This window comes from Sinohyriopsis cumingii, chromosome 14 (genome assembly GCF_028554795.1).
Source record: "Sinohyriopsis cumingii isolate HCF-2022 chromosome 14, ASM2855479v2, whole genome shotgun sequence".
Classification (NCBI taxonomy): Eukaryota; Metazoa; Mollusca; class Bivalvia; order Unionida; family Unionidae; genus Sinohyriopsis; species Sinohyriopsis cumingii.
In genome coordinates this window covers 46,787,748-46,808,568 of record NC_142974.1, presented here as the reverse complement: position 1 = coordinate 46,808,568, position 20,821 = coordinate 46,787,748, and the positions used below count along the sequence as shown (strand labels likewise).

The window sequence follows — 20,821 nt, the reverse complement described above, 5'->3', positions numbered from 1 at the left end:
TATTGCACTCCTGAGAATTGCAAGTCTTCTCCAAATGGTGTTGAAATAATAATCCCTCAAAGGGACAGATTCTTTCCTGGCTGAAAATGATTTATAGGATTCAAGACAAGACCATTTATTCTTTTTAACAGATGTGTATTGAAACCATGTCATTTTGCAGCAAATAACAAAATAGCAAGCACCAAGTTCATTTAGGAGCAACTAGACCTTAGAAGTCCTTCAGTAAAAACCCCATACTACAGGAAAATCCATTTAAGAGTGGATAATAGATTTCAAATATGGCAGTCACAGTAGCTTGAAACAAGGTTTTTCAAGATGGCCACCATGGTTGCAAAATAAGCTGCAAGTTAGAACTGACTAGACATCATTGGAAGTCTTCTGGTGAAAACCCAATGTTAATATGACTTTCCAGACTGGAGGAATAGCTACAGGATTTTCAAGATGTCTGCTGGGATGGTCATATTGGATGTCAGATCAGCACCACTTTCAATTAGGACCAACTAGACCTTTAAAAAGAATAAAAACCTCACCTTAATATGACCATCTATTCAGAAATAGTAATAACAACACCATTTTCTTTTAGGACCAATTATACATCATACGTCTTCCAGTGAAAATAGGACAACATGATGGCTTTCTATTCAGGGGTAGTAGAGTTTCAAGATGGCTGCCAACATGTCCATATTGAATGTCATATCTGCACCATTTTCATTTAGGATCAACTAGACATAATAAGTATTTGACCGAAAACACCACACTGATATGACAGTCCATTTAGGAGAAGCAGTGATAACAAGATTTTCCAAGAAGCAGGATCATGGGATGAATGTATGTGTGTAAAGTTAGCTGATAAATATATGTGTACAATTTCCTAGCAATCCTCCAAACAGTTTAAGAGTAGTAAATGGAATGACGGACAATATAAAGCAGGCCACTACCATAACAGCAAAAAACACCTTAGTTCTTAGTGTTCAGTAAATCAAAAATAATAGGTAAATTAATGTCAGCACAAAACACGCACTCTAAAATGCATCCACACTGTATATACACTATGTGAATGAAGGAGACAATAGTAATGGAAAGCTGTTGTTGTATAGATTCAAACACAGATGCAGAGTAAGACAAGCCAGATGCTACTCCATAAAATCACAATAGTAAAAGAACAAGACTACGAAATCTAATGATGATATAAAATAATTTATTTGAAAAATCTGATTTTCATTGACATTCATCATTTACAATTTGTCATATACTGTTTAAGTGAATATTTACATCCAATGTAAACATTATTTACAAAAAAATTGTATGGTTAATTACTTTCTTGAAAAGAAAAAAAAAGAAAAAACATAATATTATTGAAGTCTGAAAAGAAAAAACAAAGTTTGAAAACGCAAGCTCAAACCTACAATTGTATTATCCATGAATAATACTGGTAATATTGTTTTGTGTAGGCAAATTTCACTGGTTGTAAACAATGTATTTCATATTGGTCAGATCCAACTGCTAACTGCATAGACCCAGATCCTCCTTTGCATAATGTGCCAGCTGATCTTTATGCAGTTTGCTAGCAGTAATCAAAAGGCATTATGAAATACCAGATCATGGTCAGTCTCTTTGCAGTTTGACAATATTTTTAAATGAATATAGATTGTATTGCCATCTAAAAGTACCTGTTTAATCATGTGACAATACTTTTATGTAGGTCTATGTATCACAAGGATTTTAATTGAAACAATACATATGATAGAAACCTTGACTAGCAAAGCCGAGAGTTGGCATGTAAACCCCATACTCTAGTTAAAACTTTAGTCAAAACCTTAGCAAATCTACTGATGACTATATTTTCATTTCTATCTAAGCATATTCAGGGAATATCTTTGACATAGGCTATAAATAATATCAGTGAATGGCACTTTACTGCCAACAAGCAATGTATTATGTAATGAGAGTATCAGATGTTAATCAAGATCCGTTCATTCTGGTTTGGACCAATGTAGTCCATTTCATTCAGGGTTAAACCAACATAGCCCCTTTCATTCTCAGTTGTAACAATGTAGTCCTAGTCCATTTCATTCATGGTTGGATCAATAGTCCAATCATTCAGGGCTGAACCAATACAGTCCATTTCATTCTGGGTTGGTCCAATGTAGTCCGTTTAATACGATAATCATCTACTGCCAGTAAATTAGTTAAACCTGTTACTGATGCAGAAGGACAAAATTGCAAAGAATAAGATGTTTTAAGTGCAGTCATGTCCACACTTAACAATTTGCTGGAATGAGAGTTAAAGGTATTCTTTAACATAACAGGAGTCAGTCATGTGTATATTTTCAAACAGACAAGAGCATTTTTAGCCATAGTAACTACAGTCTGTCACATGCCATGCTGGGATATTATTATTACATTAGGCATTACTTGTTCAAAGTAAATCAACATTGGTTTTTAAAGTCTAAAGAACTATTTTTGATTTTAAAATTTGACAAGCTCTGCCAATTTGACTACTATAATGTAACAGTAAAGATAAAAGTAAAAACGCTAAAACAGTACAGAAAGATATTAGATACAAAAAGCTGTTAGTAAATAGTTATAATACAAGTGGTTAAGACAAGATCTCATTATTGATTATTCACCATATTCCCTCTTCAGTTTGTAACCCCCCAAACTGACCTTAAAAACTGAAAGCTGCAAGGAAATAAACCATTCCCAAAGCTTAATCATTTCATTTATCAATGAATCGTTTCTCACCACATGATCACCAGGGAGTCACATTCTAATACTGTCATCTTGTTTTTTGAAACAAAGTGTTCTCTGATACAGTCATCTTGATTGCATTTCAAAATAAAATAAGGGGTCTTAAATACCGTCATCTTGATTGTGTTTCAAAATAAACAAGGGGGTCTCTAATACCGTCTTGATTGCATTTCAAAACAAACAGATTCTTTACTAACACAGTATCCATATCTATGTGGGTGAGTCTATTTTTCAGACAAGAGATGTGATGTGGTTTGCTATCTTAGACAAGCTCAGAATAATTCCATAAATTTCTGCAACTTCTGGAGTTACATCCCTCTGAATACATAACAAAGAAGTTACACCTGTATTTTTTGTTCAATTTTTCTTTTATATATAAATATTAAAACTACATATTGCAAACAGTAATTGCAAACATAGTTTTTATTGAAAATGGGCTGTTCTTGGAACCAGAAAAGGACAGCAAGCAGTGTGGTCATTTATACTGACAGCTTCCATTTGGTTTGAACAACAATCAAGTTAGAAATAATTAATTATGAATAAAATGACTAAGTTTTGTTCACTTTCTATATTCTTGTTGCATTTCATTTTTTTAATTCGTAAGGTGAATAAACTGTCAGAAGTGTAGACAAATATTCTAACTGTGAGATCAGATTATACAGACTTTGGAAAATTTAACATACAGTGACTCCTAATAAACACCCTCAGTTTAACGCCAATACTCTTGTAATGTAGAACCATAATATGGGTCCCATTGATACATGCTAATTTTTTTCTATTACTGATATTCATTTTCTTTTATTTGATTTTAAAGCCACCCACCCACACTACAGGCTCAGAGATATAGAACAGTCATGATGTGCCCTCCTGAAAGCCATAATAGGCAAACTAGTGGAGACAATCTTTTAGCCTTGGGATCCCTTAATTGGTTTATGCATCCTGAAGATAAATGAGAATCTGACAACACAGAAAGCTATGAAATGGCATTACAGTATCAAAAATCTAGATGAACATGCCTAAATTACTTTCATTTTGCTTCTTGATAGAAGAAAGAACTCTCAAATTGACAGGGATAAAATAAAACATGCAAATTCAATAGCACCATATGTACTTGCTTAAAAGTAAAGTCCAACTGTAAACATAGACCCTAATCTGCCATTGTATAATGTCCCAGCAGAGCAGGGTTTATGTTGTTAGGTTCTCCTGATTAATCGTAACTGGACAGACCCAGATCTGCCAGCTCATTACATGACAGCAGATTGGGGTCTAAATAGTTTGCAGTTGTGATAGACATAGAAGTGAGTACATATGGTACACAACATTACGGAACCCCGTTTTTATACATTTATTACAAATAAGGTATTGTACATGAAATTTAGATTGCTGAAAAAGAATCAAGATGTAAAAATAACAATATGAGTTCAGTATGTGCCAGTTATTTGTCACCAAGCTTATAACAACACAAATGCAAATATGTCGGAATTGAAAATGACATGAATGACAAATGTTACTTTTTCATGAGGAAGTGATACACTAGTATATCACTGTATTTGACAGGTATGTCTGGTAGATCAGTTTTTGATCAGCACATACTCTGAGCAACCAGACAGGGATGATATTATATCTCAAATACATCATATCAACTTTTACTTGATTTATCCATTAATCTGCCATAAACACATTAATAAAGTAAAATATATAAGGTAAACAAGATCTTGTTTGCAGATTGTTTCTTTATCAGAAAATCAATAAATTTACTGCTGGCTAAGCTTAATTTAAAGGTAACTTATTTCAAAGGCATTTCCTTATTGAACAATCAGCACAGTATCGGTATTGGAGATTAAACTTGTTGGGCCATCATGTTTTCTCGAATGTTTAAACTTTCTGTAGTCACAAAATATAAAACAAAAAAGGGTTGCAAGTTTATTTCCAGATTTACCAAAATCCCAATTACTAAAAAGTTGCTCCAATGGTATGTCCTACAGATATTACATCTCTCAAACCACATGGTTTATGATGCAATGTGTCAGAACATGATAACAAAATATAAGCCTTGGCACAAATTAAGAGAAAAAAACCAATACACACAAAATAACAAACTTTTGTTGTCATCCTCCATGACTTATTAGACCAACTAAAAAACATACTTTTCTGGACATACTCACAAGCTAGATGTAATTTTTTTAAGGTAAAAAGTCATGCTGTTGTAAATCCATCATTAATTATTAAAAACAATGGAGTAGAATAAAATACTGTTGTTGGGAGAAACTCTTTAGTATAGATTTCTGAAACATTTTAAAAAAATAAATAGTTAGAGTCAGAGGAAACAAATTAATTATGGAAGTATAATACTTAAGCTAATGCAGCAGCAGATCTTGAACCAAAAATGAGACATTTTATATTACATTTAATTATTAGGTATACCAATGCTTCATTTTTCTCACAATTTGATATATTTCCTTTTAATGTTTCTATACTACATAAATATATAGCTGCACTGTTCACTTATGGGGGGAAATGTCTGGCATGAGTGTCAATTATGTAGAATAGATGTTTTACCATAATGCTGCAAGCCATGTAGAATAGGTCTGATGTGCCCTCCTGTATGTCACAAGAAGCAACTAACTGAGCAACAATTCTGACTTTTCTCTTTTTGGTACCATGATGTTATACCTCAGTTGTGAAGGTTATGGGCTTTTCTTAAGAGAAAGTGTCATTGTGATAAAACATTCTGAATACCCCTTGTTGCCTTTGTCTTTCATTTCATGTCTTTTGTACAATTGCTGCTGCTTCTAAATACAAAACAGAAAGAAAGAAAAAACATTTAACCCAAAACACCTTTTTAATAGTCTTTGTATAATCATGCAGTATTTTACAACTTTCAGTCTGTGTTAATGATTGTTTTATGCAATTCATGTATTTTACTGTACATAAAGTGAACTCTGTATATTTTATACATCTTGACCACCTGTCAGATGGGCATTCCTCAGAACTGTTTATGAAAAACTTATGTCTAATTATTTTTACTATTTGGGGAAACAAACTTACAGGGCATTATATAGCCAGGATTGTGCTGATGTGCCACAAAACTCCATTCAACCATCCATCCATACTTTTCATAGTTTGGGGAAACTAATATTATATCTATAGCTGTAATGAAGGTAATGGTGGTTGTGCTAATAAGAATCAAATTTTGAAACATCCTATTGCTGAACCATTGTTTTTTCAAAATCTAATTTTCAACAATGGCAAAAAAAACCCTTTATTATAATGAAAGAATTTATTAGCCCCTATATTTTCAATCAACCCTCACCATCGTAAAAAGTTTCTTGATTTATTATACAGTTGTAATAGCTGAGTAAATGTGCTGTAAAAATAAAAAACATCTAGTCTGGAACATTGTCATGTAGCTTTGCCCAGCTCTATCTTCTTTTGGATTGCTTTGGCAGAATGATAGATCATGGAGTCTATAAGCCCTGCAACTGGAAGAAGAAAACAAACAACAAAATATTATCATATTGTGTTCACCTTCACTAGTATCATATGGCTACATCTAAAAACTATCTGACACAATGCTTGCCACACTTGCCAATGCTACACTGTTGTATTAAACTTGCCAATGCTACACAGTATTGTAATGTTACTTCTTAAAACTGTTTGACACATTGTAGCATTAAACTTAGCAATGCTACACTAAAACAGCATACATGGCAATGCTAGAGCATCAGACAAGGCAATACTACACTAGTGCATTACACATGGTAATGCTACACCAGAGCATCACACATGGCAATACTACACTGGAGCATCACATATGGCAATGCTGCACTACAGTACCATACATGGCAATGCTACACTAGAGCATCATACATGGCAATGCTACACTAGTGCATTACACATGGCAATGCTACACTACAGCACCACTCATGGCAATGCTACATGACATCACCACACATGTTTAATGTTACACTAGAGCATTACACATGGCAATGCTACACTATAGTATCACACATGGCAATGCTACACTATAGCATCAATATGGCAATGCCACACTATAGCACCAAACATGTCAATGCTCCACTACAGCACCACACATGTCAATGCTCCACTACAGCACCACACATGTCAATGCTACAATATCACATCACACATGGAAATGCTACACTATAATATCACACATGGCAATGCTATACAATAACATCACACATGGCATTGCTATACTATAACATCACACATGGCAATGCTATACTATAACATCACACATGGCAATGCTATACTATAACATCACACATGGCAATGCTATGCTATAACATCACACATGGCAATTCACAATACTGTGCAGCAGCATCAAAGTCTCTAATAATAAACAATAATGAAAATCCCCAACTCATCTTCATCAGACTGTAAGTGAACAAAACATGTTAAATAATACAGCATCCCACTCAGGGCTGTTCCATTTAAACATACCGTACATACTCATGTATAAGCCAAACACTTTAGGCATAAATAAAGGCCTGGAAGAAGGGGGTGGGGTTGGCTTATCCACAGGCCAATGTCTAAACTTGACAGTTTTTAGATCTTTTTGTTTACTGTAATAGCTGTAAAAAAAATACTTTTTTCCATGTCATAAGACACAGGCGTGCAAAAATAAATAATATTCGGTGATGGGACAATAATTAAATTTTATAATGTACTATGACTGATTTTGTTATTATTTTGTATGTGAGTATTTTCTGATTTCTCGAACATGAAATTAAATAAAGGTAAATACAGACTTCATAATTCGCAGGCCAGGAGACCAGGCTGAACTATAATGTACAGTACTTACACAGAGCAAAGCATGCATAGTGTTACTTAAATCTGTATTTATTCCCAAACATATCAGATGCAGATTTTGCTTTAGTCACTGTTTCGACCAATTGCATTCTTCAGATAACATTTCAGCTAGTCCTAAAAAGCTGTTTCATTTACGATGAATCATGCGTTCATGAGTTACTCATTTTCAATGATATAAGCAATCCTACAAATTGAGGCAATATTTTTAAAAAGTTACGCACATTTCATTGTACAAGGCACATAACCAGCATAATTTACATGTTCACGAAGAGTGGTAATAATAAAGGCTAAAATTCTCATATAGATCAACTAAGATCAAAATCAATCAATTTTTGTTTTTTGTTTTGGCTTAACAAATATCATAACTTGACACATAATGGAAAGCTTGATGTTTCAGTGTCTCCTATTCTGACAGTTGGCAAATTTGTCTTTCGTTTTGCACAGCACAGGCCAGTTAATCATTAAAACCCTGAAACTGACTTGTGTTAAGAGGGAATTTTGATCGGCGACCATACCAGTACATTGATGTGTAATTGCCTTTTATTCCATAATATTAGCATGATTACCGTAGTTTTGCAAAACAGAGTGTAAGGCATACTTATAAACTTTTAAAAAGCCAAGAAGCGAGACTGAATAAAAAAGATAGAGATTGGGACCTAAAATCGGAAGTTTTTTTGTGGCATTTTTAAGGCCTTGTTTTTACTAAAGTCTAACCAATACTCCCTGTGACAAACTTAGCCAATCAGATGCATGATCACTTCATTGATATGCATGAATCTCAAACATTACTGAAGTCACCAGAGATCTTGATAAAAAATGGATTAGAAATATGACCTCCAGAGGGGTAACATGCTCAGCCAATCAGATGCAAGATAACATCATTAGTATGCATAGATCTTACTCATTATTTAATTTGTCTATGATATAACTGAAAGAAGCATATATTCCAAAATGTGATCAAAATCAGATCTGAAATACATCCTCTATGTGGTTAAAAGTTCAGCCAATCAGATACAAAAACACCTAATTAAACTATACATGGCTTTTACTCAAAGTCATCTGAAATCTTAATAATACAAATATATATTTCAAGTACGATCAAAATCGGATCAGAAATACATCATCATTAATATGCATGGATTCGTCAAACTTAACTAAGAAACCCAAGTCATTGGGGCCCTGAGTGGCCAAGTGGTCTAAAGCGCTCTCTGTTACAGATCACTGCCATCTCACCTCTGTCTGCATGGGTTTGAGTCTCGGATTTAGCCAATGTGGGTATGTGAGAAAGCTTGCCCTGTAGCTTCTCGTGGGTTGGTGGTTCTTTCCAGGGTTCTCCACCATTAATACCGGCCGCCATGTATAGCCTATCATGTGCTGAAAAATGGCGTTATGTTGTTGTTGTGGGGTTTAACGCCATTTTTCAGCACACGATAGGCCATATATGGCGGCCAGTATTAATGGTGGAGGAAGAAACCGGGAAAAGCCCGGAAAGAACCACTGACCCACGAGAAGCTACTGGCATGCTTTCTCACATATCTACATTGGCTGAATCTGAGACTCGAACCGGCGCAGACAGAGGTGAGATGGCAGTGATCCGTAACGGCGAACGCTTTGGACCACTCGGCCACTCGGGGCCCCAAAAATGGCGTTAAATGCGACAACAACAACAACAATACCAAGTCAGATGATTTATACCCATATGCCAAGTATGATTAAATACAGATCAGAAATATAGACTCCAAAGTAGTTACAAGCAATCTGTTGATGGAGTCAACAGAGGACTTGATAGGTACAAGCGAACATTATTGCTCTGCTATCCCAGTCTATTAAGGGTATACTTTAGTACAGAAATATTTTCTTACCTGTAAATACTCCTCCTATAATTGCACAGACTCCGGTTAGAAAATGCATAAATGACCTGGAAAAAATAAAGTTCTCTGAGACTCATAACAAAAATAAAATACTTGTACAGACTGATCTTATACAACAAAATATCATATGTTTAAATTAAAGATATTCCAATCTGAGGGATAAATATCCATTTCTTTTAAATACATTCAGAAGTCCTCCCATGTTCAACTTTTAGAATACATAAAAATGCATTAAATATTCAAAACTACTAAAAAGGACAAACCAAATTAACTGTTAAAATCTTATGGAACTTTTCTCAATTTTTAATCTATAAATAGGTACACAATTCAGAATTACAAATAATCCCTTTAATAAGGTCTGGACCTCATTTCAAGCACCTTTCTTGAAGAAATAACAGAAAGGGACTGTCAGTTGTGTGTGAGTAGGATGTAGAAATGCTGGTAAAACATTAGCTGTCCTGCTACAGTGGATATATATATATATATATATATATATATATATATATATATATATATATATATATATATATATGCTCGATCAGATGTCACATTATTTCATTATTTCACAACAGGCATCAGAAATAAATGTGTACATATTCCTAATTTCTTGGAACATAGCAAAATAAACATGTTTAAAGTAGGCAACTACTGGCTGATGTTTTCATTCTAAATACCACTCTCACAGTTTTCTTGTCATCACATTTTGCAGTATATTAAAGAAGTTACTGACCACATGTTTTCATCCAGCTGCTTACCTTTGTTTTTCAGTGTATTTGACCATCATGGGAGATAATTCATACATGAAGAATACACCAGGAAGTCCTGATTCTCCAAATGATCCTACCACCTTTGAGTGCTTGGTTACAGAAAACTGGTTTGTATAAACAGTCTGAAGAAAAAAAACAATTTAGCTTTATGTGGTATATACACTGCTTCATCTCCTTGGTGTGTTGATGAATGTCTAGATTTAAGCTTAAGTCCATTTCAGCATATTCTAACAGGTATACCCTTTATGTTCCAGAAAGAAAGAAAAATCCAAAAGGTCAGAGGTCAACATACTTCAACAAATTAAATGCTATAAGTAAAATCCTGGACCTTGTGATCTTAGTTAATTTGGATGAGGTAAATTGGTACCTTGGTATAAGTTATTCAACCTTGCTTTACTTCATCACTGTTCACAAGTTTAACGTTAAAAACAGGTCAATTTTCAGTCCTTTCCAGCTGTTTGTTTATGAGTATTCAAACTTTTAGTGATGAAAATATCACATCATGGTTTTACATACCTACGAAATGGATAGCAATGTAATGAGCTTGCACAATGTGACAGGGAATGAACATACTCTACTATCATACTACAGAGGTAGAAGATTCAAACACAACATCATAATACAGGGATGGAAGATTCATGTACATCAGCATACACAATGTGGCAAGACATGGTCAAACACTACATCATAATACAGGGGTGGAAGATTCATATATACCAGCTTGTACAATGTGACAGGGCATGGACAAACCCTAATATCAAATTACATGGGTGGAAGATTAAAACCATACATCATACTACAGGAGCGGAAGAATCATGTATACCAGCTTGTACAATGTGACAGGGCATGGATAAAACCTGTTATGTTAATACAGGAGTGGAATATTCATTGATATCAGCTTCTCAGCCTTAATCAATTCAATTTACAATCTTATATATAAATCTTCTGCTTCCAGAATATATAAAATTGGCTATATCAAAAGAGCAGTGTTCCTTTGATAGTAAATGTTTGTGTAAAAATCAAGGGCACACCAGTTTCTGTCAAACTTATTCTGGCGAATTTCATAATGATCCATTATATTGTCCCTGCACCTTGAGGTACATGGCATGGTCATTTGACGGTGTCCATTCAACTCAGAAAGGTATAGGCAATGACAAATAGAATGAAGCTGATACCTCAACAAAATTATTTTATCTAATAATCTTGTTGAGTTCTGGACATTGTTTTATTGACTTTCAAAATATGAATCAGAGGTCAATACCAATATTTCACTACTCAAAAAAGCTAAGTATGAGGAAAACAAGTTTTGTTTACTTGAAAAGGGAAAAATTATACTAACCTGCATTCATATACACTTTATATTGCACATGTGAAACAACTTTAGTTTGAATAGGAGTTGATGTGCATAATTGATTTGTCTCTCTCTGCATGCCCTCCAATTACAAAAATAAAAGCCTTCAATCACATGTTGACTGATGTAATGTAGATGACCACTTGCTTCATGATTATCAATGTGATTCATTCAATAATTCTGCCAACTGTCTCAAAACGAAAGGTAGTTTATCTTTTATTATTACCTTTAACAATCGTGCAGCTCCCTTTGTTCAGGGAAGTGCCTGATGAGAAATTATGGGGCAACTCAATTGTTCTATTGTCAACACCTTCAGCTCAGTCACATGTAATGAGAGCAGTTTTCATGGCCAGATGATCACTAGTTTTTATAATACAAGTAAAACATCCCTCAGTTTTTATAATACAGGTAAAACATCTCTCAGATTTTATAATACAGGTAAAACATCCCTCAGTTTTTATAATACAGGTAAAACATCCCTCAGCTTTTATAATACAGGTAAAACATACCTCAGTTTTTATATTACAGGTAAAACATCCCTCAGTTTTTATAATACAGGTTTATGCTCAAACCTGAATGTGTGTAGTTTTCATGTGCTTAGGGAGAAAAAAAGAAAAATAGAGAAAAAAATTACTTCGTGGTCTGTAAAGTTTTTGTACTAATTAAAATTAACACAAATTATGAAAATATGATATTTGGAAAACTGGAAGGTCTGCTTATTCTGGTTAATTACATTGAAGTGGGATGGAAAGGTTTTGATTAACCATTTTCATTATTGTTGTATAAATTCATCTTTGACATTATTTTTTAAAGGAGGTAATTCATTTTCTAGACAGAACCTGCCAAGAACTGAAAGACTAAGAATCAACTATAGAGTAAATAATCACTCTTATGTACAAGAATGAGACCATCATCATTTACAGTACCATCTTAACCCTCGTAGTGCGGAAGCCATATATATATATATATATATATATATATATATATATATATATATATATATATATATATATATATATATATATATATATGGTTTAGGGTACCTGAATCTATATGCAGTAACCATATTTATATGGTCACAGTAACTGTCTTCCATAGGCAGTAACCATTCAAATATAGTTTCGTAAAATGACGTAAACGGATGTTGAATGTTCACCAATCATTAAGCACATACTAAAAATATTACAGAGAATACCACAAAAGATGGTCCAATAATTATCTCGCTTACGTGTGATTGAGGCTTACCCGACAATAAAATGAATAATAATAACAAATTTGCCGGGTAATTTGGTTGTCAACAGATGACATCGATGTAAACAATATAGCAGCTGTGTATGGTGATGAGGAAGATTTCTTGCATGAGTTGGTGTGTGATGAGGATAGTGAGAGTGAATTTAAGAGGTTTGATGAGGCAGATGAACGTGAGGATGATGATGAGAATGTTGGTGACAGAGAAAATGATATGTTAGAGGTGTGGGAAGTTGGTGATATAACCATAAGAACTGAGCGCAGTTTCATATCTATACCTGATATACAGGCACCTGTTGAGCAACATCAAGAGCCCCTGGATGATTTAAATCTGTTTATTGAGGATTATGACTATGATGAAATTGCTATATTGACAAATAGGTGAGTTAATCTTCTACAATTAATGGGCAGATACTACCTGTATAATAACTTACTTCCAATATTCATGAGTTAAATTTCATTTTATTTTATAATTGTCAATTATGACATTTCAGTATCATAAAAATATGGTTCAAATGAATATTGTTTCTTTTCACCAACAACAACAGCATTTATAAATTCCTATGACAGGAGTTTGGGTTGATTATATATGTATCTGTGAACTAAGTCAGACACTTAAAACAATATAATTTCATCTCTGCAATAAGTTAATCACTCACATGACCCATATAAGTTTGCTGTTAAGACTAAGCAAAACAAGTTCAGTTGTGTTGGTAGAAACTGTTTTGTTTCAAAATGATATGCGATTCATTTAAAATAAATATCACACTGTCAATAAATTTTTATTTTATCTGTTACTGAGTCATATGACATATCTTAATTAATATTTGGGTGTGTTTATTTCAATGATCAATTTTTGGACATTACTATTTCAGATATGCTAATGATTTCTTGCAACAGAATCATGAGCTCTTGAAACTAAAGTCCAGGATTTGGCACTGGTGTACTACAAGTGGAAAGGAAATTAAAGTATTTCTAGCTCTGACTACTGATATGGGAAAGATCATGATGCAAGATGTCCAGGTGTGTAATTTTGTTTGACATGTATATCTTTTATATATAAAAACAAACATATTTTTATGTAATACCAAGAGAAACAATAATATATATATTTCTCCATTTTCACAACTTCTTTTATCACTTAACCAAGGTGTGTAGTGTTTATGATGATTCAATGTAATATAATATCAAACTTTATTTGGCATGTGCTTTGTATATGCAGGACTATTGGAACACAGATCCAGTGACGTCAACAGCACTGTTTCTTCTGTCATGTCAAGGGATAGATTTCTCATCCACATGAGCTTCTTTCATCTTTGCAACAATGCAGAATATGTTGCCAGAGGTAATATAAACAAATTTCATGTTTAAAACTTCTCTAAGCATGTTATGTCCAAATCATAATATTAAAAAAAATATACATGTATAATTATTAGATAACTATAGTACACATATTTGGTTTAAATTATAAAGTATGTTGATTTGGTCAAAATATAAATTCTGTTATAACATTGTCCCAAGTAGAATGACATGACATAAAATGGGAACGAATATATAAAAACCATTCATACTTGTAAAAAAATATGTTGTATTTAATATTCTTATTTTGTAAATACTGTCTAATGTTTATTTTAGGTGTCCCTGGTTATAATCTAGTCAGAAAACATGGTTGTGTCTTCAGTAAGATTATCAGTAGATTTAGTTGTGTTCCTGTCTTTGGATGGGGATGATCCCATGGAGAAGGAAACTCATTCAGGGTTTATAATCCTGTCAAACCCACAAAGCAGTGCTGTCCGACCCGTGGACTGATTTTAAATGGCCTGCCAGAGCTCCAGCAGCTATATAGTCATTGCTTTTCAGTTTTCTGCTGTGGCTTCTGCTTCAAGAAAAACATTTTTCAGTGGCCCATGGCGTCAAAAAGGTTGGACATCACTGCCATAAAGTATGGGATTAAGTCCAATATGATTTGTAACTCTACCAATGGATATTGCTTCAAGTTTAAATTGTATGTTGGTAAAAGTAATACACCTGTGAGTGAAAATGGTAAAACATACGACCTGGCTATTGACATGATGTGTAACTTTTTGGGACAGGGTTACACTTTGTTTATGGACAGTTACTATTCATCTCCCAGACTGTTCCTAAACCTATGAGAATTAGGAACAAGTGCCATTGGGACTGCTCAAAGCACTAGATGGGTGATTCCACAAACTATTAAAGACAAGAAACTTACAGTTCAACAAGAGACTTACACAATGCACACTGATCAGTTAGTAGCCATGAAATACAATGATAAAAAGAAGTCATTTTCCTTGGTACAACAGGGACAGTACAGAATGTTCAAACTGGCAAAAGTGACCCAAAGACTGGCCTTGCTATTGAATGGCCAGATATAGTCAATCTTTATGATACATATATGAGGGTGTGTGTAAATAAATTAGATCAAATGGTATCGTATCAATGCTTTATTTCAAGAACACTTAAGTGGTGGAAGAAAGCTTTCTTTCATATGCTCAATACAACAGTTTTAAATGCTTATATTTATATAAAATGTCCTCTCCACATATTGTAAAAATGAATCAACATGTCTTTAGGCAAAACTGAATATCTTGGATTGTTGAAACTGCTGGATTTGTTGCAGAAATCAACAGAGGAAGAATCAGACCATCTGGAGAAGTCCTAATGAGGCTGGAGGGTCAACATTTTGTATGCAAAATGATAAATGAAAATTCTGATTGTAATCAGAAAATGTATACAGTTTGTGGTCCAGCAATAAAACAAATACTTGCCTCCAAAGGGATGCACAAAAGGTGAGCTGGGAGACCTACTACCAAGAAATGCAGACAATCTCATGTGCTATTTTGTGTTACTCCTTGCTTTGAAATATACAACATAAAAACATACAAGAGAATGAGACTGACACAAAATAATGATGAATAAGACAATTTCATCTTAGATATGGAAGAAATTTAAATATGAAGAAAGAAAAAGTAAAGTATATAAATTGATATAAAATATTTCAATTTATCGTAAACCAAACAGGTGAAAAAGTGAGCACTTTTACCCTGTCTATATCATGTCTTTGGCTCCCTGAGATATAATATGAACATAACAATGTAATTATGTTTCATTTTTAATGCAGTATAACAGTGTAAATAATTTCTCATTATTTGTTCATTAGCAGAATTGTGTTTCCGAAAGACAATTCAATAAGACTTTATAAGTTTAATAAGAAATTAAATCAGATTTATTGTCATGTCAGTACAGTCAAATTAAATATGCAATAAATTTTCAAGTGTAAAACATCATTTATGTAAATAATTCCTCTCAAACATGTTTTCATGCTGTTGTTTGTATTGGTTATTGATTTCTAACAACACTGAACATTTTGCACATTAAATTATGTTACTGTTTCAACAATGTTATTATTATGTTTCTGTTAATTATCTAACAATATTCCTTCAACAACCATGTTATCATTATTTTTCTGTTAATTATCTAACAATATTCCTTCTACAACATTCATATCAAGGCCAAAGAATCATGCTTCATTATCAAAAAAGTACCTGTACAAGTATTAAACAATGGTTTCAAATAACACTGGATGCAATAATTTTTAAAAATACATAATGATCCAATAGACCACCAATATATTTTCAAATTTGTTCATTTTCAAGACCACCGTTGTTGTTATGAAAATGTTTAATTTATTGTGATAAGATATAAGGATAGGAAAGTATCATACAATACTTGAACCATGACATAAAAGTTCTTTCTTGTAGTAGCAAAAAGAAGTTTAAAATTCATTCATATGAAGATCATGAATAATATGTGGTATTTCTTGTTGAATTATTATTTGTAGGAAGTCTGGAGGTAATGAAATAACTAACATGTCATGATAAGTAATTAATTTAGAGGAAAAATATATATTTTGAAAATAAAATATTCATTAAGAAAAAATTCAATAATTTATAAAAATGGTCACTAATTTCTTAAATTTACTTATTTTGGTTGTCATGGCAACTGTAATAAGTCTGTTGATTTGATTGTAAAATACATGTGCTGAACCAGAAAACTTCCAAGTATTATCTGACCAAATTTCGTATAATTCTGTTTAATATAACTGGTTATAAAGCAGTGATCCTGGCATTACTAAAAACTCTCAGAATAATTCTGCACAGGCAGGTTAAGCAGTTACCAACAATTCAGCACGTCGGTGGATGTCATGTGAAACAAATCAGCACTACTAGGGTTAAGAACAAAAATCAAGCATAAATATATATATTTTGCATTTAAAAAATCCATGATAAATAAACACTCTTGCTATCAGAATTGGGTTAACTTGTATTTCATTATAAAAGTCAATTATTTGCATCACATACAATTACCAGTTATAGGACCACAAAATGAATCAATGAAATCTGGAACCCAACCCCTAACTGTTTATGGCATGTGTGGAACTCATCTGTACATACACAAATCATGACATATGGAAAGCATCTATAAATTGGTAAGAATGGAATCTACGTTCAATCATGTTTCACTGGTGCGACAAAATGGAATATAAAAAATAAGCAGTATGCTTAACAGCACACTTCATATGCATCAGTGTAGGATAGGAACATTCCAAAGAGGGATAAGAATTTTGTACCTGACTCTAGAAAAGTAAAATGGCAAACAAGGAAAAGAATTTTGCACATGATTCTAGGATAGAATTCCTAACAAGGGTTATAATTTTGCAACTGACACTAACTTCTACCAATCCCCAGCGTGGAATTTTCCTATCCAACACTGATGAATAATCACATTCTTATCTAAAAAGCTGAAATTATAAGCAAAATGATGTACTTATGGTGCCGATAAAGGCTCTAATGGATACAACAGCCATTAAACATTTTAAACATTTTTTAAAAGCAAGTAAACAAGAAACGAGGTCAAAATGCAGGTAGTTTAATTACTTACATGTAAGGGATTTAAAAATAGTATACACTTTTGATATCATATAAGTAATGACATCAGAGATGCTCCTTGGATCCAGTAAGGTAGGAACTGTGTCCACCTGTACACCAGATCCATGGGACACAAAACATTTCAAAGGAACAAATAACTTTTTTTCTCACTTTTGATTCATTGGTAAAAATAAACACACCCTATGAGCACACAGAAATCAAGATTTTAGGGTCATGGGACCTATAATCATGTGCTCAATGTGCAACAATGTGATGTATTAAAAACAAGTCAGAGTGATGAAGTGCCATCAATGTTGTTGCTGTTGTTTGGGTTTAATGTCATTTTTCAGCACAAGCAAGGCTTTACATGGCAGACAGTTTATTTGGTGGAGAAGAACATGTGAAAACCCTGGTAAGAACCACTGACCTACAGGAAACTACTTGGCCAAGCCCGACTCAAACCTAAGGGCAGAAGTGAGATGGCAGTGATCAATAAAAGCAAGCACTTTAGATCACTGAGGTCCCAGATGTGCTAACAAAACTCATAATTTTGACTTCATATAATGCAAGACAAAATTAATGTGAATAAAGAAAAAGACATGCCACATTATTGCTCTACACTGAAAAACATGACAATACACCTGAAGGAATGTCAGAACATGGTCATACACATGTAGAAATGTGAGAAGAACAAGGTCATAGAAATGTAGAAATGTAAGAACATGGTCACACATGTGTAGGAGTGAGGAAAACAGTCATAAAGTGAGAAAAACAAGGTCATACACATGTAGCAATGTCAGAAGAATGTGATCATACATGTAGAAACGTGAGAACATCATATGCTTATAAGAATGTGAGGAAAATATTCTCATGCAATGTATGAATGTGACAAAAACATGGTCACACACATAACATAGTGGGTGACTCATTAGTCAAAGACTATTCTCCTTTGAGGCCCTCTTAATGAGTATAATCATGCACATTATATGAAGACAGCAGTAATTAATGTTTATTTTAATATGTTTAGTATTAAAATACTAAATTCCATTATCTTTTAGAAACACATACATGCTCATGACATGTCTTCTTAAATACCCTAATATTTTCAGCAGATTTTACATGTAGTGGAAGCTTGTTCCACAGAACTGTAGCAGAGTATTGGACGCTCTTTTTAAATTGCTATGATCTTGGTTTTGGTGCTAGGTTTCCATGTGATATTGATCTTAACTAGTATTCTGTTGAAAGAGGTCTGAATAAGTCCTGAAGATACTCTGGTGCAGTTCCATGTAGACATTTATTATGAACTGTTTGAGTTCTGTAAACAATGCTTTTGAGGGATGATCAACAGATGCATCTAAAATCACATGTGCTGTTTGTTTCTGAAGTTTATAAATCCTGTCAAGCTCAGATTTAGCACAGTTTCCACATACATTTGAACAATAATCCATTGTTGGAAGAATATATGACTTGCATAGTTACTAGTTTCCAATGGTAAATATTTCTTGATTCTGCTGAGTGGGGCAATTTTCGGATGACAGTGTTTTACCAAGCTTATCAATATGGTCATTCCATAAGAAGTTATTATCTATGGAAACACCTACAAGCTTTTCATGTTTGACATTTTCTAATGGATGATTATTTATTGCAAGAGATAGTTCTGGGTTCCCTGAATTGTGTAGCTTTTGTGATGTCCCCAAAATCACACATTTCATTTTACCTTCATTAATTTCCATCCTATTTTGTTATGCCCAGTTTTGGACTCTAATAAGGTATGAGTTTAATCTATTCTGGATACCTTCAGTATCAGAACTAGGTGCATACAAGGCTGCATCATCTGCAAACAAATCTGTATTTTTGGATTCATTATTTAATGGAAGATCATTGATATAGATAAGGAAGAGGAGATGGCCTAAAACATAGTTTTGAGGGACCCCTGAATGAATAGTGCAAGTTTGTGAGATAATATTGCCAATGCTTACTTGTTGAGACCTTTAGTACAGGTATGATCTATACCCAGTTTAAAGATGGATTGTCGAACCTGTAACAGTTCAACTTTTGCAGCAGAATTTCATGATCAACAAGATCAAAGGCTTTCTTGAAGTCAAGGAAAACAATCCCAGTCATATGTCCATTATCCATTCCCTTCAGCCAAAGATCGGTTAATTTGGTAAGTTCTGCTTGGCACAAGTGGTACTTTTTAAATCCTGATTGTGCTTTATGAAATAGAGAGTATGTTTTTAAAAAAAATGTATAGACCTGAATGGCTACATGCTTTCCAAATAATTTTGACAATACAGGTAGAATTTATATTGGTCTGTAATTTCCTGGATCCTCCTTTTCTCCTTTGTTAAAGATAGGTATAACCGTTGCACATTTCAGTGTTTCTGGAAAGTTACCACTCATTATACTTAAGTTTATGATACATGTTAATAACTATGTTATTACTGGTGCAGCAATTATAAGAACTTGTGGACCAATACCATCCAATCCAGAGGATTTTTTAATATTCACCTTACTTACCATATCAAAAACATCAGCTTCACTAAAATTAGCTACTGAAAAATAATTATCATCAGGAATTTTAGCTCTTGTAAATGACAGAAGAGCATCAAGTTCAACTGGGTTCTTTGTCTGGTTCTGAATACTGTTACTGGAGATGCTTATGAAGAAATTGTTGAACATTTTCTCATGTGTTGTACAGATGTTGCTATATCCTCATTTTGCTTACGTCATGGGGGAAAACAACTGTTCTTGGGTGGGTTCAGCTCTTTTAGATGATTCCACAATGTCTTGGTACTCTTACTTTCATCAATAGCCTGTTTATATTAGTTCTTGTTTGCCTTATCTATCAGGTGCTTAGTTTTATTCCTCCAGTTTCTATAGCTTTTCATAAAGGAATGTGATAAAAACTCGGTCACACACATAAAGGAATGTGATAAAAACATGGTCACACACATACAGGAATGTGATAAAAACATGGTCACACACATACAGGAATGTGATAAAAACATGGTCACACACATACAGGAATGTGAGAAAAACATGGTC

General features: G+C 33.4%; 1 protein-coding gene across 1 annotated transcript in view; it reads right to left on the bottom strand.

Moving 5' to 3' along the window:
• Positions 1-1,181: 1,181 nt before the first annotated feature.
• Positions 1,182-20,821, bottom strand: part of LOC149783701 (endoplasmic reticulum-Golgi intermediate compartment protein 3-like) — a 70,415-nt gene continuing 50,775 nt past the window's right edge. Inside the window, exons 11-13 of the mRNA XM_089931943.1 lie at positions 10,214-10,347; positions 9,450-9,505; positions 1,182-6,233 (exon numbers count right to left, since the gene is read on the bottom strand). Coding sequence (XP_089788069.1) covers positions 6,154-6,233; positions 9,450-9,505; positions 10,214-10,347 — 270 coding nt within the window. The 3' untranslated portion in view covers positions 1,182-6,153. The remainder of the gene's footprint in view (positions 6,234-9,449; positions 9,506-10,213; positions 10,348-20,821) is intronic.